Here is a 22127-nt window from a genome sequence, read left to right as displayed (position 1 = left end):
CACACCCCGACACAGGTACGTCACCAGGTCTTTACTGGAACCCCACCCTTGCCAAAGGTCTGTGTCATGCTCTTGTTCCTGTTCCGCCTACTCAGGCTGCTCTCTGGGTCCACTGGCCCCTGTCCAGCCATTCTGGACCAAACAGTGCCTTGTAGGGTAAGAAAGTCAGCTTATTTCCCAACAGCCAGACAGCCAGCGCCGGGCCTGGGCCTGCCCCCTTGGGGCCCTGGGGTGCTGGAGCCTGTCTGAATCTCTTGCTGTAATGCCTGTGACTGCAGATGGCAGCTCTCAGAAGGGCTGTGGACGGGGGAGCTGGGAAACAAGGAGGGCCTTGGGGGGCTGTGGCCTCGTAAGTGCAAGAGCCGGTGGGGGGGAACCCTTCCTTAGCCCCCTACCAGGCAGTCTGGAGGGAGGCCAAAAGAGGGGAAAGGCAGCCCTTGCCAAGCTGAGCTCCTGTGCACGCACACGCTGCCCCCCTCCGCCACTAACAACTAACATTTGTCTACAGCTTCACAGCCCATAAAGCTCGTTCACACGTCTGTCCGCTCTCATCCTAAGCGTGCGAGAGAAAGCATGTGGTATCATTATCTCTGCTTTACAAATGAGGAAGCCGAGGCACCTACAGGTGTTCCCCAAGGCAGGCAGCCCTCCCAGTCCAGGGTGAACAGTAGCTTTACCCCCAGCCACCCTCGTAGTCTACCCAAAGGCTCTGTGAGCTAGGAGGGACCACAGCACCCCCATTCAGCCCTTGCCAAATCTCGGCACCAGCCAGGTATTGACCAAAGTCCTGGAGGCGGGCTTGGGTCCCTGAAAAGGGAACTGGGAGCTGAGTCAGACCCCAGAGGGTGATGGAAGAGGGCAAACATGCAGCAGAGGGGAGGGGTAGGACCCAGTGGGGATAAATGGGGAGGAAAGGGAGAAGGTATCAAATGTGGGCCCTAGAGTATGGGGAGGGCAGATGCAAAACCCAGGACAGACACTACCAAGATCTCTCTCAGGGCCAGGGGAAGAAAGAGGGCAGGAGAGCTGGCGCCCCTCCCAGATCTGGCCTGGCCCATCCCCTCCTCAGCCTGTCTGGCCCCAGGCTCTTTCAGCTCCCACCCCTACCCCCTCAGCAGGTGCATCCCAGAGCGCTGAGCAGCTGCTTCCAACTCTTCCAGGCTCTGTGCTGCTGTGGCCACTCAGTGGTAAACCTCCTGAAGGGCTGAGGCTGTGTCTTTGCCTTCTGTAAGATGTCCCAGCCCCCAACCCCCACAGCCACCCTGCCCCAGTGGCTGGCAGCAGCACAGCATCAGGGTCTAGCTTTCCTGAATGAGCTGAGCTGGCTGGGCACACTGACCAGAAGGCAGCTGGGCACCAACCCAAGGGAAGGAGCGCGACACCAAGTAAGGGCATGCGCAGAAACACAAGGCAGGGCGGCCCGGGCGCTGCCTGCTTCCAATTCCATCGACCCCATCAGTGCTCTCAGACGGGAGCCTCTGGAGGCCTGGAGTGCAGTAGAAGGCAGGCCAGGATGCTGGGGGCTGGGGTTGGCCTCTGGTGGAAGCAGGAAGGGGCGATGGGCTCCTGGCAGCTCTGAGCCCCCTGGAGCTGGTAGATTCTGTTTCTCCAGAGACTCAGGGACAATTTGCTTGTTCACATTGGAGCTTTCACAGACACGCTGTGGCGGGTGGCATCTACATGATGTCTAAACACAGATTCCACCAACGGTGTGAACTGGCCGGTCAGCCTGCTCTGGGTTCTGGGAACCAGGCCCCTTCTCGGCGGCTAAAGGTGTGTCACATGCTTTCTCCGCTGCAGCAGGAACTTTGGCCCACAGTCTCAGAGCTCCCGGTGGGAGGGGGAGGTCACAGCTCACATTGCTGCCCTCCTCCCCTATGCCCAGGCCCCAGCCCCCAGCAGGGTCCCTACCAGGTCTCACGGCCAGTGCGGCTGCACAGGTGGCCTGGCCCAGCTCGTTGGTGGCGGTGGCCGTGTAGCTCCCGGCATCAGCAGTTTGGGCTTCCCTGAGCAGGAGTGTGTGCCGTTCGCCTTCGGCCCGGATGAGAAAGCGGCCCTCGCTGTGCAGCGCCGACCCATCCTTGTGCCAGGACACTGTTGTGATGGGGGAGACAGCAAGGAATCGACCAGCTGGGAAACTGTACCCCACGCTCTACCCATCCCTCTTGGCCCCAGAGTGTCCTGGGAAATCTCTCACAAGAGTCAAGGTGCCCCCCAACCCAGCCATGTAGTGAGTGACTCTGGGGAACCCCTTCCTGCTGGTTTCCCACACCCGGAACCCAGACTGCAGGCTCAAGTTCTCTGCCCCCCCACCCTGCTCAAACTGCCGCAGCTTACCTTGGGGTGGGGGGTTGGCTGTGACAATGCACTTGAGCAGCACGTCCACCCCCGGGGCCACCACCGCATCCTGCAGGGGGATCTCAAACAGCGGGGCCTCCAGCGGCTCTTCTCCGGCAGACACATAGGAATCATCTGAAGACTCTGCTCACACAACATTGTGAATAGTGGGGGACTCCCATGGGGACAACTCGGCAACTCGGTTTGGGGGCAGGTATAGGGACACTGTTAACCTCACAGCCTATAAAGGGACTCCTGGAAGGAAGGGATGGGGTGCTTCAACAGAACAGAACAGGGCAACCCTGAAGCTGGGCAGCTCCGGCCATGGCCACGGTTAGCGGCCAGAGAGACAGGGACTGTGTGTGTCTTCCCATACAGCAGCATCATCGCTATGCACAGCTCTTGGGAGACCTTGGAAGACCACACAAGTCTCCAAATGGACACAGAACAAGTGAATGGTAACCCAAGCCCAGAGCAATTAACAATGGTGTCATAGTAACCATCGTTACTGTCTGACTCAAAATAGAGAGCAGCAGGTGGGATCTGCAGGGCCTAGGAAGACCAGTATTGATTCTGTCCATTCACTAAACAGTCACACTGTGCTTTCTACCCCCTGGACACTTGTATGGACATCAGGAACACAGCAGGAAATAGGACATGGGCCACACACACAGGAAGCTCCTCTGCATAAAGGGGTAACATGATTCCATTGTGGATCACTCTGGGTATGTTCTAATTTGAGGGGCCAGTGTTGTAGCATAATGATGGTTCAAGTTCTAGCTGCTTCACTTTTGGTCCAACCACCTTCTCATGGTCTGGGAAAGCAGCAGAAGACAGCCCAAGTGCTTGGGCTCCTGCCACCCACAAGAGAGACCAGGATGAGGCCTGGTGGCGTGGCCTAGTGGCTAAAGTCCTCGTCTTGAATGCACCAGGATCCCATATGAGCACCGGTTCTAAGCCCGGCAACTCCACTTCCCATCCAGCTCCCTGCTTGTGGCCTGGGAAAGCAGTTGAGGACGGCCCAAAGCTTTGGGACCTTACACCCATGTGAGAGACCTGGAAGAAGTTCCTGGGTCCCGGCTTTGGATCGGCGCAGCACTGGCTGTTGTGCTCACTTGGGGAGTGAATCATTGGACGGAAGATCTTCCTCTCTGTCTCTCTTCCTCTCTCTGTATATCTGACTTTGTAATAGAAATAAAAAATAAATCTAAAAAAAAAGAGAGAGAGAGAAAGAGAGAGGACCAAGATGGAGTTCCAGGCTCTTGCTTTGGCCTGGCCCAATCCCCACCACTGCAGCCACTTGGGGAGTGAACCAGCTGATGGGGGACTGATCTCCCTCTCTCTCTTGTTTAACTCTCTGTAACTCTGCCCTTTTTTCCTGTACAGATAACTTCTGGGGCAGGAATTTGGTTTGATGGTTAAGATACCACTTAGGACATTTGTATCTTATGTTGGGTTTGGATTCTAATTCCTGATTACAATTCCCAACTAATTCATAACCAGGGAGGTGGTAGGGATTATTTAAGTGACTGGGTGCCTGCCACTCCCATGGGAAACCTGGAATGAGTCCCCAACTCCTGCCTTCAGCCACTGCCCAGCTCTGGCCACTGAGGGCATTTGGAGAGTGAACCAGCAGATGGGAGAACTCTCTCCCAACATCCTGAACAAAGGACTTATTTGAAAAGCTTACATTGGTATCAATTTCTTTTTAAATCAGGAGATTCTTTCATAATATATATCCCTCATGAGTTTATTTATTTATTTTTAAAAGGCAGCATGAAAAAGAGATAGGGAGGAACAAAGAGAATGAGAAAAGAGATCTTCATTCATTCCCCATCATGGCCAGGACTGTCAGGACAAAACCAGGAGCCAGAAACTACACAGTCAGCACCCCCACGTGGGTGGCAGTGGCCTAGTACTTGGGTCATCGTCCTCTGCTGTCCCAGGCACATTAGCAGGGAGCTGGCTTGAAAGCAAATGAGACTCAATCCAGCATTCCTATCAGGGCTTCCAGCATTGCACATGGCAGCTTACCTTGCTATGACCTGCTATGCCACAATACCTGCTCCTGCATGAGCTTTTTGAAGACCCCTCACATTCCTGCTTTTCAAAAACTTTTGTACCCAATAAACTAATTCAGAATGTTGTGTCCAGGAATCTACTTATCTTTCCTTTTCTTTCTTTTTTTTTCTTTTTTTTTCTTTCTCTCTCTCTCTTTTCTAGTATCCTCACATGAGGTAGGCACAGGGCAACATCCAAAGAAACCACAGAAGTCCCAGTTCTGTTGTTTTCTAGCTACATAACCTTGGCAAATCACTTAGCCTCCCAATGTACTGCCTGTAAGATGAAGGAGAGAACAGCCAGCACCTGGCAGAGCAGCATGCAGACGGAAATGAGAGGGTATGGGGACACAGTTGGGGGGATGAAGTAATGGTGGTTAGGAGGGGGATCTGATCTATGCTAAAGACCTTGAGGGAGCAAGACTGAGACACAAACCGACTGTGAGAAGAACATCATAGGGTGGTAAGGGCAATGACAGGGCCTACCAGCAGTACTGGCTTAGAGAGACATCCAGCCCATGGGCGTGGATTCCTCCACCTTCCTAGAAGTGGACTTGCCAGGGACGGTGCATTCTCCTGTTAGGTCAGGAGATGACACAGGCTGGCATGGACAGGCCCATAGGCCCTTTGCTGTGCCAGAATCTGAGGATGGAAAGAGGAGGCTGAGGCAGAGCATTCTGGCCATAGAGGGGTCAGGGTTCCCTGCTGGCATGTAAAGTGCAAGAAGAGTTGGCCAAAGTTTGCCTGTGACAAGGACAAGACTAGCTATTGCCTGTCCCTCCCAGAGGGATGGAGAGGCCAAAGGGCTCCCTGGGCTCCCTGGGCTCCCACCTATCTAACCATCTGCCCCTGCCCCCTGCAGCCCAGTCTCATGATCGCTCTTTGACCTTGTTACTTAGCGGGCCACCAGCTTAGGGATGACCAAAGTCCAGGGGACCTAAGGCATCTGGGTACCAGTCTCTGCTCACACCTTCCATCCAACCATCCTCATCAAAACACTCTGTCTCACCTTCAGCAGTTCTAGACAAGGACCTCCACGGGTCCTGCACCTGCCTGGAGTTGTCTCCTTTAGTAGATTGCAGCCTGAGAGCCATCTAGCAGCCCCAAGCTGCTAGCATTTTGTTCTCCCCAAACTCCTCCCATTGGGGCCCAGGCACCTACCCATTAAGTCTTACCGAGTTCAGGGGACATAGGCCGGGCACGGCGGCCTTTGCCCTGGCTGCGGACCCCTCGGCGGTCCCAGGGTCCCCATGGCCCATCCTCCTCTGGCCCTCGTCGCAGCCTCTTCTCAGCCTCGGGCCCTACCTTGTTCTTTTCTAGAGTCTGGGGCACCGCAGCGTCCTCCTGGCCTGGCGTGGCCCAGGGTAGGAAGCGCACAGCCTGCGCCGGGGGCTCTCGCTTCCGACCCCCAGATGCTTTCGTCCTGATTTCCGGGGTATCAATGGTAGGGGGAGGCACGGGGCTCCTGCACTCCTGGATGGCTCTGCTCCGGGTCAGCGGGAACTGGTCCCGCCGTCTCACTTCCTGTTGCCGGCCTTCCCCCGGCTCCGTCCTGCCCACCGGCCCTCGGCTCCGTGCCTTCCCTGGCTCATCCCCGGGCTTCGCCGCAGCGCTCGGAGGAGGGGGCGACTGTGCAGCTACCGGACTCACGGCCCGTGGGGTCTTGGGGGTGGAGGGCCGGGAGAAGAGTGGGGGCTCGCCGGGTTCTCGAGGGGATGGTGCGCGTTGCAATGTGGCGCGCAAAGACTCATGCGAGCGCACCAGCTCCTCACGCGACGTGGAGCGGCGGATGCGGCCCAGCTCCTGGGCGAAGCGCAGCTCAAGGTCAGTGGCCGGGCTGCGCTGCCGCGTGCGCTCATCCAACGAGGCGGCCTTTTGCTGGAACAAGCGGCGTCGCTCCGCCACGCTGCCCCGGGGCCCACGCAACTCCTCCTGTGAGGCCCCGGGCGTGCCCCACTGTGCTTCACCCTCGGACTTGGGTTGATCCAGAGAGCGGGCCTTGCGTAGAGGCACCCAGGGCCGCAGGGGCGCCGGCGGCGAGTCGCTGCGCTCCAGGCTGCGCCGTCGCTCCTCAAAGAACTGCAGCTTGTCCAGGATGCGGGAGCCAGCGCGCACCAGCCTGGGCGAGCGGCCCAGCGCCGACAGGCGGCCCGAGGCCTCGCTTAGCGGCGTCTGAGGCCTCGATTCTGCCGTCCCCGCCAGGGAGGACCCTGACGATTTATATTTTTTCCCTCGCTTCTCTTCAGAGGCTTCCTCCGGTGGCGCGGGCTCCTGGGTGCGCCGGTGGGGAGATGTAGGAGTGGCCGGGGGCTGGGCACTGGGTCCCGTTGGAGACCGCTTACCCACCCGCGGGGACGGCGGGGGGAGCAGCGCTGATTTGGATGGGGGCGGAGCGGTCGGGCGAGGACGTGGGACTTCGCTGGCCGGCTGCGGCTGAAGGTCAGGTTCGTCCCTGTGTAATCCGCTCTGAGGAACGCTGCTGGGGGACCAAGAGGGGCAGAAGGTTCAGGGGGCCTCCTCTCCAAGGCCTCAGCTTAGTACAACAATTGGGCGGTGGGACATGCTGTGCAGGCTTGGGAGTGACATGGGTCAGACCCTCCTGGCCCCACCCACATCCCCCCAACAGGAGGGCACAGCCAGAACAGGTGCTGGGGAGAGGCTGGCGGCTCAGGCACCAGGAGACTGGGCCAGTGGCTGGGGTCCAAGTACAGACTCGGCCAAAGGGGCTCTGGCCAGCCCCCTCCCCCCAGCCCTCTAGAAGCTGGGAAACAGCAGAACTGAGCATGTGGGAGAGGAAAAGAATAAAGCTTAAAGAACTCAAAGGATAGAATGGTGTGGGCAGACAGGAGGGTAGGATGGGAAGGAGGCCCTCTTGGGACAGTGACCTGCCACTCATTCCTGCTCCAGCTGGCCCCTGTTCATCCTCGGCAGGACACACACCCTTTCCAGTGCCTCCTTGCCAGGCACAAAGTCCCCGCTGTTGGCACCGAAGGTGACAGCTAAGGGGTCCTAGATGGCGGACACCGAGGAGGTTCGCACTCCCTGGCTCCACCTTAGGCTTTGTTCTGCCCCCTGGGAAATGCGATCTGAAGTCCTTGAGAACCCTTAGGAAACGCACAGAACCCCAGCCACCCCCGCACACGCCACCCGAAGGATCTGTTCAGAAATAACTCTGCTCCGAAATAACTCGCAAGTGGGCCTGAACAAGGGGGTGTGCAAGAAGAAGAGAGAGGATGGAGTCAGCCAGTCCCCAGTACCCCAGTCAGTAGCAAAGCTGTGAGTCCCAAGAAGTGGGCCTCAGTTTACCCCTTCTGGACCCTTGTTGGGGTGGATACCAAATATAAAGACCAGTAGGAGGGGGGAATCTGTTAAAAAGGAATTTAATAAAAATGCATGAAAGGGCTCATTAGAGGCAGTGTGCCGGGCGTGTACCCAGCATTTAGAAGGCACTAAGTCACTCAATCCTCAATGCAGTCCCTCCAGATGGGAGCTGAAGCATCCCCATTTACAGACAGAGAAAACAGGTTTTAAGGAGCTTCAGTGTCCTACAGCTAGGAAATAGCTGATGCCAGATACTGCAAGCCAAGCCCTTGTTTCCCAGAGTGTCAAGTGGACACCAAAGTGGGGAGAAGGATGAGGTACTGGTCAGGAACTTAAGTTCCAGGTGTGTCTGGTGAAGATGTCCTAACCTGCCCCAATTGCCTCTGGCAGGGAGACTGGGACCTCCATGGACATCCAGAGTTCCTAGGGGGGTAGAGAGCCTTAGCTCCATCCACCTCCCACTTGGGTAGGTCAGGTGACACAGAGAAATGGCCTGAGGCCTGCCAAGAACCTGGAGACAGCCCTGGAGGCCTCCTGCTGTCCATGCTGCCAGCCTCAGCTCCGGGCCAGCCTCTGTACCATAGCCATCACTAAGGAAATAGGTTCCTCCGAAGTTACCATAGCAACCCCAGGCTCTGGCTGCTGGGGCCTGGTGAGAAACAGAGGCGGGGAAGGAAAGGCGAGTCCAGGGCACAGGAGTGCCCAGTGATGCCAATAAGATCAGTCTGGGAGCCTCTGCCTGCTCCTGTCTGGGACCTAGCCGTCTCCCCATGCCCACCTCTGGTCACTACAAACCATGCTCAAAATAAGTGTCCCATCCCCGCATCAGAGCCCCTTCTCTGTCCTTTCTGATGCTGCCACCCCAGCCTTATCTGTCACCAGCCAGCCCCTCTCTACTCCCCAAATGCCCCCATACCTCCATCAGCAGCCACTCCCCTCTTCTGCTCTCTGTATCTGCTAGCCCCCAAATTTCCAAACATGGCTCCCATGCATCTCAATTGAACACCTCCTCCGCTCTGGGCCACCCCCTCCCAGGACACCCCTGAGCCCCACCCTCAGGGCGTTCCCGCAACATCATCACGAGCCCCCTGTGGCTGTCACTCTCAGCACTCCACCTCAGCCCCTCCCTCTCCCAGCCCCAGCCTCCCCGCACGGCCCACATCCTGCTTCCCAGGCCCATCTGCCCTTGACCACCTCGCTTTCTTCTCTCTGTCTCCGGGTTGCTTGCTCGCTTGCTCGCTCCCCTGGTCTCTCTCTCCCACTCTCCAGGGAGCTGCCGTGTGGAAAGGTTCTGTTCCTCCCAGAAAAAGGCCCACATGGGATCAGGAATGTGCAGGGAGATGAAAAGGCAGCAGCTGCTGAGACAGCAGGCACGGAGGGGGCCCGGGTTGGGGGAGAGGGAGGGAGGAGAATCCTGGGGACAACTGGGACTGGAATGGGCGAGGCAGGAGAGGGCCCCGGAGGAGGAGCTGGAGCTGCTGGAGAAGAAGAGGAAGGGACAGAGGGGTCCACAAGACCATGGAGATGGCACGCTGAGCCAGGCCAGGTGGGCGCAAGAGGATGTGGGCGGTGATGGTGCTGGAGCAGGTGGGAGGAGAGAGAATGGGGAGCCGGGCCAACATTGGAAGCAGTGCTGGGAATGAAGTGCAAAAAACTGAGATGGATGGGACCCGGGGAGGTGACATAGGGGTGGATGGAGCAGTGAGGGAGCAGCATGAAACAGCCACGGTGAGATGGGGCAGGACAGGCCCAGGCGAGGCCGTTACTTACACGTGGATTGAGAGCGCTCGTCCTCTGTACAGGCTGAACGCGCTGCCGTACAGGTCACTGGCCACCGAAAGGCTATCCTCTGACCCCCAGCTTGCGCCCACCAGATTAGCTCGAGACGCCCGCACCAGCGGCTCCACCCCCAGGTGCCGTGGCCCGGCCCCGGTTGCCTGTGCTTGCCTTGGGCTGCCTGGGAGGTGGCAGATGCCACCCCCGCTGCCCGCTTCCTGCTCCACGACCGTCTGCCCGCTGCCCCACCAGCTCACTTGCTCCTCTGAGGTGCCTGTCACGGAGGTCGGAGGTGTGTCCAGGGAGGTTCCCACCAGGGTGTCAGAGCCCCCTAGAGAAAGGAATGCAATGAGATGGAGCCCACTCCTCCAATACCCCCATTGTGATGGGAAGCCCGCCTCTCCCGCCCCCTGCCAGCTCTGGGAGCACCCAAAGGTCTCACCCGTGGGGGTGCTGAGGGCCCCATCATCCTGCAACTCCAGGCGCTGGGTCCCTTGTATATCACTGATGTCATCATCAGCCGTCTCCGAGTCTGCAGAAGGGGTCTGTGTGGGTGGGGCCCGCCTCTCTCTGCCTCCCCGACAGCAGGCTCCACGGGCTTCTAGCACTCAGCCTTCTTCCCTCTTCTGCATCCCATGTCTCCTTCCTTGCCTTGCCTAGCCCATGCCTCTCAGGGTAATTCCTCCCATGCCACCTCTGGACCCCTGGTTACTCCCCCTCTGCTCCATGGGGACCTCAAAACTTCCCTGCCCCTCCCTCTCAGAGGCTCTCATCCCTCCCCTTCCCTTACCAGTGAGAGTTCAGTCCCCGTGCACTGTGCCTCCCCCTAAAGCCAAAAGACCCTAGCTTCTGAGGCTCTCAAGTCAGGATTCTAGAGGCCCCCAGGAACAAAGGGGCATCACCTCTGAGCTGCATTGCAGGGTACTCAGCCCACCGCAGGGCCAGCCTGTCCTCCACCCCAAACCAGCCGGAAAGCCTCGAGAGTCAGCTGAGGCAGGGTGAGGAGAGGCTGGGACCAAATCGAGGGGAAGCCAGGGGTGTGGGGCTAGGGCAGGAGCCAGTTTCCTACCGTAACTTTGCTTTCTGCAGGAGCGGAAAACTTCGCTTCCATAGGAGCAGCAGGAGAGAGACATGGACAGACTGTTATCAGAGCGTTTGTGGGGCAGGGCGTGGAGGGCAGGGGGCACGGAGGGGCGTGAGGGTCCCCGGTGCCCAGCGATGCCCCGTGGGGATGGCCTGGGAGAGACAGCTCAGATGTGCCCAGCTCTGGGCACATCTCTGCCAGCTCTGTTGATTGGTAATCCCACATTCATCCAAGATTCTGGTCCCTTTGGCATTGCTTGGTGCTCCCACAGATCACACACACACACACACACACACACATACACACGCGCACCCCTGCTTGTGCTCAACCCAGCCATACACCTGGTCTCTCGTTATGGGTCTTACCAGCCCTCTGTGACAATATTTGCAATGCATTTGCCCCCTCCTGGCTCCCACACCAACCCTCTCCACTTGTCTACACCCTGATGTGACAGGCACCTTCCTCAGATGGTCTTCTCTTGGTCTAACACCCAGCAGTTAAATGAGGGGAGAAATGAGAGAGAGAAAAAAAAAGGAGTTCCTGGGCTTATTTTCTACATCCCCAGACTCCAGCAGGGTCTGTGCCTCAGTTTTCCTCTGGGTACCACGAAAGGCAGAAGCTATGGATTTAAGAGCCAAAGTATGACATTTGGCTCCATAGGTGAACAGAGTCCCAGGGGATGGTGGCAGTGGGGTACGCTAGGAAGCCCCTCCCTGCTGGCCAGGTCCCCCTCTGAGCTGCAAGGCACAGTGAGGGGCGGGAACCTTCTTGCGTGGACAGAAGTGAGAGTGGGGGTGGAGAGGGGCAGATCACTTGGCTGTCTTCCAGGCCTTGATGCCTCCCAAGGGGACACAGCCAAGTGAGAGCACAGACATGCAGCTAAAGTCAGCACGCCCATAGTCCACGCACCATGGGTGAGGCGGCCAAAGGCCCGGCGGGAATGGCCGGTTTTCTGAAAGACAAAAGCCAGAATGAATTGCTGAGGGGGGCACAGCTGGTTCCTGAAGTCCCTGCACCTCTCAGCTATACCTGCTTGCCCAGGCCCAGCTGATTCCAGGGCCCAGCCAGTGTGTCTTGTGTTTGGGGAGGGGCGGTTGGGGGTGGGCGGAGGAGGTGCTGGAAGTGGAGGAAGGAGTGGGAAGGTAGCAAGGCTGGACTTGGGTACCCTCCTGCTGGGCCAGGACCCAGCAAGGCCTCCAAAACAGGAGGCCCGGGGGCCAGTAGTCGGGATGACCAGGAGGGAGGCTGGTGGGGGAGGGGCGCTGTGGTAACCGGGAGGATGGAGATCCTGGCCACTGGGAAGAGGACAGACACCTGGGCTAGGTGTCAAGTAGGCGGGGAGAGGGGTGGAGAAGCTGATGGAGGACATAGGTCTCTCAAGGGCCAGGGCTTCAGGGACGCAGGCAGGAGGCTCCGGTGCGCAGGCGACAGGGACAGGGTGTGGAAATTTATTCAGCGGAGCTTTCAGGAGCTCCGGAAGATGGAAGGCTCTAGGCGTGGTGGTGGGGACGCCGAGGAAAGCCAGGCGGGGATCCAAAGGGTGGGACAGAGGCTGGCGAAGCAGCAAGGGGGCGCCCCGCACCGCACCGGTGGTCGCGGGCATGTGGGGTTGTGTGTGTGTGTGGTGTGGGGGGGTGGTTCTTGGAGGGAGGTCTGTCCTTCAGCGCAGGGAGGGGCCCGCGCACCCCGCCCGCAGGCCGGGGCGTCCTCCCCCTCCCCGGGATCGCCGAGCCGGGGTGGGGCAGGTGCAGCGCTCGCGCCCCTTCCCCGGGGCCAGCCGCGGCGAGGCGCCCTCCTTCCGGGGCGCCCTGCCCTCCCGGCCCCTCCCGGCGCCGCCCGCCCCCGGAGCCCTCACCTGGAAACGCTTCTTCACCCACAGCTTCTTCATGGCGGGGGAGGGGGCCGGGCCGGCGGCCGGGCGAGGAGGGGACGGCCGGGGGCGGGGCGGAGTCGGAGGCGGGGCCGGGGGCGAGGCGGGGAGCGGGCGGGAGCGGCGCCGGTGGCGGGAGGACGCTCCGGGCCTCGGCAGCCCGGGTGGGGGCAAAGGAGGCGGCGGCGAAGGCGGCGGCGAAGGCGGCGGCGGCGGCGGCGCCCCTCCCCCGCCAGCCTGCACCCCCGCCGGCACCCCTTCCCTCTCTTGCCCCCAGTCGTCCCGGTGTCCTTCACCTGCCTCCCACCCCAAGCACCCGGCCCCTTCCGGAGCACCCCCACTCCGCATTTGCCTCCCGAGCCCTGGGCACGTGGGGAAACTGAGGCACATAAAGGGGTGCGGTGGTCTCTCCTCCAGGCCGCTCTCCTTGTCAGTCCAATGCCATGCGGCCTCTTCGCCACTTCTCCCCACCCCCCTTTTCTCCTCCCGCGAGGCCTCCCTCTCTGGAAGGTCAGCGCACAGGGCCTGTGTGCCAGGCAGGACTGAGAGGCTGCGGGGGAACCGCGCTGGATGGAGGCGCCTAGGTCATAAGCGCAAGGGTAAGCAGGACCCCTAAGGGTTGGGGCTGAGTACTGACATGGAAGCAGCCTACAAAAGCCCTCCCATGATCCCCAGGAAGGCCAGAAGAGGGCTTTTACCTGTTAGCCAGTTTCCAGATGCCACTAGCACTACTCCTGTCTGTTCCTCTCCCCCACCCCCAACCTCCGTGAGCACACACAGGTGCACAAGCTAAGGTGCCCCCAGGTAAAGTGCCCCCAGGTGTCCCTACTGAGCTACGTCCTTGCAACACAGATGGCCGCTGTCATCAGATTTGTGCTCCTCCCCACACCAATCCTCCTACGCCTCTTTCAGTGTCATGCATGCTTTGCATATGCAAGCCCCCTTCCCCCACCAGTCATCATTATTTCTAGGTTTCTTTAACATTTACTCAGTGCCAGGTACCTTACGAACAGAACCTCATTTGCAACAACCCTGAATGCTTGAAATGCATGGCAGCACGCCCATGCCCATTGAACATGACAAACAGCCGAGGCCAGAGGAGTACTTTCCTGGAGCCAGAGCTACACAAGTTCCAAGATTTCACCTGGATCCGAGACCAGAATGCCCATCCCTGCACACACAGGCACTGCCCTCTGGGCTCTGACCACAGTCTGGAACTATGATGAACACTTGTCGTACTTGGGATGTACCATTGGGCTAAGGTTTTTTTTGGGGGGGGGGAGGGAGGTGCTAAGCACTTTGTAAGCATAAACTCTTCTAATCCTCACAGCAAGGTGGGAGACAGGCACAGAGTGTAATTTGCCCAAGGTCACACAGCCAGTAAATTGAGGGAGCCAAATTCTATGATTGGGTTATTGATCGCTCCATCATAAAGCCTCATGTGCTGATTGGTAATGAGTCCCTTAACCTTGTTTCTTGAAAGCCTGTGTCCAAAAAAAAACAAACAAACAGGGACAGACCAATGAGTTGTGTTCAGCTGTATCATGTTTGGGGTGGGGCCAGCAAGCTCAAGTTCAGCCACCCACAACAGCTTCTGCCTCTCTGTCTCACTGGGTTTCTGCTCGGCTCCAAAAGTGATATGACTCTATGATCCCTTTATTGCAGAGTTTAAAGTTGAGTTTCGCACTTTCTGGACACACATGGATGTTCTTGTTTTCCAGATGCCAGAGGCCAAGTTAACACATCCAAACGCATGTGCATTGAGTACATGTGTGTGCCCACCCCCATTCCAGCCAGAGGGACCCAGCCACCTGCAGGCACTCTCCCTGTCCACCCCCAAAGACACCCACTCACAGAGGGGGAGCCATGTGTGGAGAGGAGGAGGGAGTAACTTGAGCCTCTCTTCTCCAGGAGAATCCGAGGGACTGGCACATTCCGTAGCAAAAATAACCAATGGGCAGCAGGCGTGAGTGACGGGACAGCTGGGCCCAGGAGGGGCCAGCAGGATTCTGTGTTCCTGCCCTGGGCCTGTGTTGCTTAGCCCTAGAGGACTGGCCTGGCTGGCACACACTCTCAGGGGGGTCTTTGCAGCTGCCTGCACCCTCCCATCCCCTGGTCATTGCTGTGTTCCCCCATCACTTTCCCAAACCCCAATTTCCAGCTTGCCCTGCTGACATTTCCCCTCAGCCAGATGCGCTCGAATCCCCATCCCTATCTCTTCCTCTTCCCTTAGTCACCTCTCTTTCCTGCCTCAGTTTCTCTCTCATCCTGTTCTGCATATCTGACATCCTGTAGTACTGGCTTCTTTTCTATGCTTGCCTCCCCTCCCCCAGAAAGCCAGAGTAATGGACATGCGAGGACTGAATCGTCCTGGTATAGTTCACTTCACCCTGTCCTCCCCTCTTCTCTGCCCTGACCTACACCCTTCCCCAAGAGGCAGCTGGTGGAACATACCCTGTTCTGCCCAGGATCTGCCCGGGAGGCCCTGCCCTGTGTCTGCAAAGTCTCCTGCAGAACATGGGCCGATTTCTCCGGCCTTTCTGCTCCCACTTGGGCGCTTCCTCTTCTCCCCATGATTGGCACTACACATGAAGGGACAGCTACACTCTCAAGACCTCAACCTTGCTGTAGAGATCCTTCATCGAAACATGCCAGGGTCCAGGTGAGAACTGGTACCTCTGCCACCTTTCCCTCCCTCATCTGCATTTACCTTCTCTTCCAGTATCTCTAACTGCTCCCTTCCATGCTTTCAAATCCCCAGGATGGTTCACTGTTGTCTGTTGGTCTTTGGCCCCTCTGACTGACACCAAACCCTGGCCATCAAGTCCCATCTCACATCCCCTGGGGGCATCTTCAGCTTGCCTGCCCCTCCTGCTGGCTGTGCTCTCTGCTTCTTATTCCCTGTGCACCAGTTTAGGCCTTTTCCCACCGCATATGACCCAAGCTAAGAGTAAAGTGCTTGGCTCTGCTCAGCTGATTTGCACATGGCTCCTTGACTGTGCAGGTAGGGGAACCTGAAGTTTGGAAAGAGGAAAACACCTGCCCATCCTCTCGCAGAGACGAAGCCACAGGTGGACTTGTGGCCATGTATGGGAGAAAAACAGCTGGTGATGAGAAATCCTTCATATTGTCTGAGGAAAGGTAATGTAGACCTAAGCCCGAAGACCCAGACTGCAGACCCAGTCCTGTCACTGCACCAGTCACATGGCCTTGGGCAGAGTTCCCGCTCTGGACCCCAGGATGCTCAAACGCAGTCCTAGTAGTAACCTAACACATGTTAAGGCTTCTATAGGTACCCTGTACCTGTCATCTTCATCTCCTTCATGCCCTAGTCTTTCCTCCATATCCCCAAGCTCCACTACCCTTACTCCAGTGACCCATCCTCCCGCCTATGTGCTCGAGGCCCAGCCCTTCTGGGCCATGCCAACAGCCCTCCATCCTTGAGCTGGCATCTCTGGCTGTAGGTGTGCCAGGAACCTCAGCATTGCTCTGTCTCACTGAGCCAGGGAGCCATTCCAGCCAGGAAATGGCTTGCTTCCCCTCTGGAGCCAGGTCCTTGTTTGGCTTCCTCGAGTACCCTAAAGTCCTGCTGCTGCCTCTTCCAACCAAGCACACGTGCCATGAGTGAGTGTATACCACACTGAGCTGCTCTGGGCCAGGAGCTGCCCCTGGGCAGGGGGTAATAGAAAGGGGAGGAAGGCAGATCCACCTAGTCTATCCCTAATGCTACCAAAGCTGTGCCCTTGTCCCCCAGATCATATGGGAGGAACCTCACAATTCTGGGAGAAGGTTTTGTACTGGGGCGAGTTGTGTGTGGCGAGCCTGTCCCGCCACGTCCGATCTGTGCAGGCAGGACGAGTTGTCAAACAGGGCTGGCTGTAGGACCCAATGCGATGGCTGAATTGGTTAAACCTCTACCTTCAAGCACCAGCATCCCAAATGGGCACCAGTTCATGTCTCAGCTACTCCATTCCCCATCCAGCTCTCTGCTCATGGCCTAGGGAGGCAGTTTTCCTGCTCTAAGACACATGACAAAGGCCCTTCCACCACAACCTAATCCTACACCCCCCAAGCATGCCAGCCCAGGGCAGCCCAGGCTAGACACTGGCTCCTGTTGCTCTTGTCCTGGGTACGCTCAGCTTTACCTACCAGAACAGACCCAGACTACAGAAGGGTGGAGGAGACAGCCCCAATGGAGTGCACTCTTCCTACAGGCATGAGGGCCCGGGCCAGGCCTGGTAGCTCCCAGCTTTAGAGATGCCAGGCTCAGACTCACCCTGCAACAGCCCTTCCCCAAACACTGGGCAGTGCCTTGCTCTCTCTCTCTCTTCTCTAGAAACTCTTGAGTAGTAACAAGCCCCCCTGGAGCCCAAATCAGGAAGACCAGGGTCTGTTCTCAGATGACCATGACTGGCTGCATGTCCAAACCAGCACCACCCACCTCCCTTCTGGTCACAGGGTCCCCTCTTCCCCTCCCTCTGACCCACTGTGCTCCTTCCCGACTGTGAACAGGTATGTCCACCACACTCCTTCATAGGGCTTTCCTTTTCTTCCCTAACATCTCGCCCCTGGTGCTTGCTCATGCTGAGTCTTATATCTTGGTGGTGTAAGATAAACAAGGAGTCTGTTCCTTTCCCATCTTGGCGTTCCCCCTGCCCCTGGCCAGGTGCTGGGGGAACCAGCAGAAACCAATCTTAACCTCCAATGGGTTTCCTATGGCTCCACAGCCAGTAGAGAGCCAGTGGCTGGACAGTGGAGCAGGGTGGACAGGGTAGGGCTGGGCAGAGGGGCCAGCCCTGCTCTGTTGCCAGCCTTTTTGCTGTTGAGGACCAGCATGCTCATGTCCTGCTCCCTAGGTCCTAAAGGTCCACCTTTACCCACCATGCCTCCCCGGAGAACAGGTGCCTTTGGCAGATGCCCGGAACTACTCCTCCCCCAACCCCACCTCCCTGCCAGCATGCCAGCCACAGCGTACTCATTCCGAGGCATGTCTGCCGAACAGGCACACCTTGACCAAGATGAGAACAATTTGACCAAGTCAAGGGCTAGGAAAACCAAAAAGGAAGCTCCAGAACTGACCCCAGGAGAACCTGGCCTTGCCTGGCCTGGCTGGACCACCACCCCGCAGTCCTACAGGACCATGAGTATAGAGCCTGGGTTCTAGAACCTTCCTTCTGCTTCACTCCATCCCCCTCCAGACTCCAGGCTCGGGGCAGGGCCCGAGCTCTGGCTTGGAGCGTCCCCCTTTCCACACCTTCTGACCACACCTGCATCCTCAGGTGCACACTGCTCAGTATCCTGCTTGTGTTTGCACACACACATACACTGAGAATCCAGAGCCCCCACAGTTTGCCTGCATACACACACGTACAGACATATACATGCATGCACAGGCACACATACACACGTGTGTACACAAGCATATGTACACACAATCACACATGTATGTGAATTCTCATGTACATACCTATGTCATGTCCACAGGGCCCTAGTCCTCACTTCAGCTCCTGTCACTCTGGGCCCTCTTCCTGTATGTTCACCCACTGGCCTCTCCTATCCTGCCAGTGCTTAGCCCACACCCACTGTGCTGCTACAATGGCCTGCCAGGGCTCCAGCCATCCTGTCAACTGTGCAGCTTGGACCAAGGTAGCTTCCACCTACTTCAGATTTGCACCACACAGGGGGCCCAGGCTGATTATGGGATCGCTGGCAAACTCCATTGACTTCCCTCCCACCTGGGCAGGAAAGGGACAACAGTTCCCCAAGAGACTCAGGAGGGTCTCAGGTTTGGCTGTTCACCTGCTGACCCTTGACCTCTGTTCTGGCCCTAGGGAGCCTCTTTCCTCACAGTACCCAGTTCCCTGCACTTTTCTGATGTTCAATTGGAGGCCTGAGATGCTGGCCCACCAGGGCAGGAAAGAGGGAAAAGGAAAAGGGTGCTTCCCAGCCTGGTCCTGGCAACCTTTGACCACCCTGGCCAATGGTGGCCCCTCCCCATCCCGGAATTACCTGCTACCTCCAGTACGGTGAGCACAGCCTCGCAGGAGGCCTGGCCGCGCTCGTTCTGGGCCCTGCAGCTGTACACGCCAGCGTCTTGCGCCCCGCAGCTCCGCAGCCACAGGCAGCTGGGCTCGGGGGCCGGCACCGGCAGGAGCTGCCCGTCCCGGAACCAGCTAAGGCTGGGCTGGGGCGTCCCGCTCACCACCACCCGCAGCCGCACGTCGCTTCCCGCACACACGGCCGCGTTCCGAAGGGGCCGCAGGAAGACCGGCGCCCCGGCCCCTCCGCCAGCCCCCACCTTGGCCCTCTTCGGGGGCACCCCGGGACTGGGGGGTGCCCTCGTGCCCGCGTCCTCGCTTCGCGCGCCCCGGGCTCTCTGCATGGCTCTGCTGCTGGTGGTGGTGGTGGGGGATGGGGACGCTAGAAGGGGGCGGCCACGGGCACGCAGGGGCTGGTGCCCAGGGAGACGGTGGTGGGGGGCCGGCGGCTGGCCTTCCTGCTGCCCGCCCGCCTTCGGCCTGTGAGACCAGAAGGTCACCGGGGCGGCTGCCCGTTGCGCCTCGGGGGCTATTTTTAGGCCCCCCGGCTCAGGTTGCGAGGGAGCTGTGCAGGGAGGGGGCAGCCGAGGAGGGGACTTGGCCTTCACTCGGCTCCTTCTTTCGCCCCCATCACCAGTCCGGCTACAGAAGTCCCTGGGGCCTGTTTCCAGGCCCCCCTCCCCGATGGTGTGCCTGTACCCCCAGCCCGCTCCGCCCCCAGTCGCCTTGCGTAGGAGGGAGTCGGGTTACCCTGGCTCAATCCCAAGTGCCTCCTTTGCCCCCTCCCCTTGGGCCCGGGTCCCCAGCCTCCGTGGACTGGGGTAGAGGAAGAGGAGTGAGGTGTGAGCAGGTCCATGTGGAGATGAACAGAGAACCGGCAAGAGAGGCCCGGGACTGGCCGGGCACCTCCATGACAGCGGGTGAGTAGTAATACCAGGAGCCTGGCAGGTGGATTCTAGCTTCCAGCTGGTCCACCCCCACTTGCTCTCTCAACCTCCAACGGTAGCATTAGGCAAGAAAAGAAAGGGGAGGACATTACCAGCAGGACAAAACGAGAACCTGACGCAACTGGAGAAAGTGCTGGGAGCCAGAGGGGGTGTATAGGGAATGAAGGCAGGTGGGTGGATGAGGAAGGAAAGAGAAGTGGGGCTGAGGGAGGAAGCGCTGGTGCTGAAATCTGTATCCTGAGGGCAGGGGGTGCTTTAAGCGGTAATGGAGAGGGACTCTATTTCCCTTCATCACCTGTGAGAGGGGTGGACCAGCGGTGGGAGGTGGGCCAGAGGGGTGCTTCTCAAAGCACAGGGCCTGCCTCTTCAAGTACAGATTTGCAGGCCCCACCCCCAGAGATGCTTGATGGACATGACTGGGGAGGAGCCAGGAATTTGCTTATTTAATAAGTGACCCAGGTGACACTGACGTGTCCAAGGTGGCACTTTGAGAAGCATTGACATTGGATATCTGTATCTATATATCACTGTCACTATATCTCTATCTGTATCTCTCTATCACTACCTAAAATATGGAAAGAAATCTCCTATCTACTAGCTCAGTTCAGACACCCACACCAGTAAAGGCTGGAATGGGCCAAAACCAGAAGGCTGGAACTCTGCATCTCTCACGTGAATGACAAGCACACAGCTCCTTGAGCCATCCCTTGCTGACTGCCCGGGTGTGCATTAACAGCAAGCTGGGATGGAGAGCAGAGCTGGGACTCAAACCCAGGACTTGTGAATGAGATGTGGGCATTCCAAGGAGTGGCTCACTGCTGTATTAAGCACTTGTGCCTACTAGGTTTTAGCTATTTCTTAAGAAAGATTAATTTTGTTTTATTTCATTTGTTTATTTTACTTAAGAGGCAGAGTGGTAAAGAGAAAGGGAGAGACAGAGGTAAAGAGACCTTCCATATCCTGATTAATTCCTCTTGAATGGCCATAATGATGAGGGCTGGGCCAGGCCAAAGCCAGGAACCAGGAATTTCACTCGAGTCTCCCACTTTGATAGCAGGGGTTCAAGGATTTGGGCCACTTTCTGCTATCTTCCCAGGAACACCAGCAGGGAGCTGGGTCAGAAGCCGAGCAGCTGAGACTTCAACTGTTTCTGCAATAGGGAATGCTGTGTTGCTGGCTTAACTCACTGTTGTTACACTATCCCTGGTCCCCAGGACCAGATTTATTTATTTTTATTTGAAAGTCAGATTTACAGAGAGAAGGAGAGACACAGAGAGAGAGAGAGAGAGAGAGAGCTTCCATCCACTGGTTTACTCCCTAAGTGGCTGCAATGGCCAGAGCTGAGCCAATCTGAAGCCAGAAGATAGGAGCTTTTCCAGGTCACCCACGCAGGTACATGGTCCCAAGGCTTTCAGTTGTCCTTTACTGCTTTCTCATGCCACAAGCAGGGAGCTGAAATGGAAATAAAGCTCCTGGGATACGAACCAGAGCCCGGATAGGATCCCAGTGCATGCAAAGCAAGGACTTTAGTCATTAGGCTACTGCACTAGGCCCAAGACCTGTATATATATATGATCTTTATATAGTTTTTTAGGGTGCAAAGGGTCAAGGGCTACAGGAAAGTGGGTCAAACCGTTGTTTCTACATACTCTTTTTTTCTTCCTGTATCTGGGGGAAGGGGAGAGACAAAGGGAGAAACCACACCCACCCTCCCAACCATTCCAGGGTCTCCAATGTGGGGTATGCTCAAGTGGTTTCAATAGTTCAATTGTTCTAAATTGCTGCTGATCTCGCCATTCCAAGAACGATGGAATCTCTTCAAGAATCCACTGGCTGGCATAGTCCACCTTAGCATCTCCACTTGCCCAGATTTTCACTGCCAACCCTTGGCTGGGCTACTTGATCAATTTGTTCTGTCTTCTGTTGTGGTGCCAGGTGTCCTCTGCAGGTTCCGATGTATTACCACATCCTCCATGTGCACCTGGATATGCTGTCCATTGCTCTCTGTCTGAGTCACTGAGAAGGCTCACCTCTGACACAAGCACTCCACGGTCAGACCATGGAACCTGCACTTCTCTTCATGGTTGGGGTTCTGATTCTGGCCATTCGGTGGGGGGATCCCCAAAAAAACTTCGTCTGAAATGATCCCAGACCAGATTCTTGGGTGTGCTTGCCAGTACAGGGTCCCATACAATTCCTATCAGCCTATGCACATTCTGGTTGTTGCAATTGCTGGGCAGTTCTGCCTCCAGCCCCATCTTCTACACAAACCAATGGGTGTTGGAGTCCATCTCAATCCTGCCCACCATATACTTGGCCATGTAAAGCAGTGGGAACTGCAACCTAGATGGGGTGACTCCCAATAACCTCACCAGGCCTGCCCTCTACCCTGGTTCTCATGCTTGCCAGCATGTACAGCAGACTGGTCCAGTCTGTCCCACATCCCATTCAGCTCTCATACTTGTTGATGGGCATTGAAGCCTAATTCATCCCAACCAGCCCCACTATCCTGCCCACACACGTGCCGACAGGTGCCACTCTCTGTCTAGCCGTGCTTGCCTGAGTCCTGGTTCACATGCTCACTAGACAGAGTGGCATCCCAGGAGGGAGGTGCCCACTGTTTCCTTCCTGGACTCACTCCCATTCCCGGATCATGCACTCTCCAGATGGTTCTGTAATTTAACTTGACAGAAT

General features: G+C 57.5%; 1 protein-coding gene across 2 annotated transcripts in view; it reads right to left on the bottom strand.

Annotated features, from left to right (window-relative positions):
* Nucleotides 1-18830, bottom strand: part of SPEG (striated muscle enriched protein kinase) — a 52459-nt gene extending 33629 nt beyond the window's left edge. The window contains exons 1-7 of one of the 2 annotated variants that reach the window (XM_040986427.1): nt 12434-12466; nt 11488-11530; nt 9937-10026; nt 9489-9825; nt 5573-6876; nt 2338-2481; nt 1912-2094 (exon numbers count right to left, since the gene is read on the bottom strand). In XM_040986427.1, the coding sequence (XP_040842361.1) occupies nt 1912-2094; nt 2338-2481; nt 5573-6876; nt 9489-9825; nt 9937-10026; nt 11488-11530; nt 12434-12466 (2134 nt within the window). Of the gene's footprint in view, nt 1-1911; nt 2095-2337; nt 2482-5572; nt 6877-9488; nt 9826-9936; nt 10027-11487; nt 11531-12433; nt 12467-18457 lie in introns of those variants that run through there. The other variant, XM_040986426.1, reaches the window with a different exon arrangement.
* Nucleotides 18831-22127: the final 3297 nt, after the last annotated feature.

Source organism: Ochotona curzoniae, unplaced genomic scaffold (genome assembly GCF_017591425.1).
Source record: "Ochotona curzoniae isolate NIBS_2020 unplaced genomic scaffold, NIBS_Ocur_1.0 contig_4514, whole genome shotgun sequence".
Taxonomy (NCBI): Eukaryota; Metazoa; Chordata; class Mammalia; order Lagomorpha; family Ochotonidae; genus Ochotona; species Ochotona curzoniae.
Note: the sequence above shows the minus strand (reverse complement) of the source record. Positions and strands in the feature narration are given on the sequence as shown.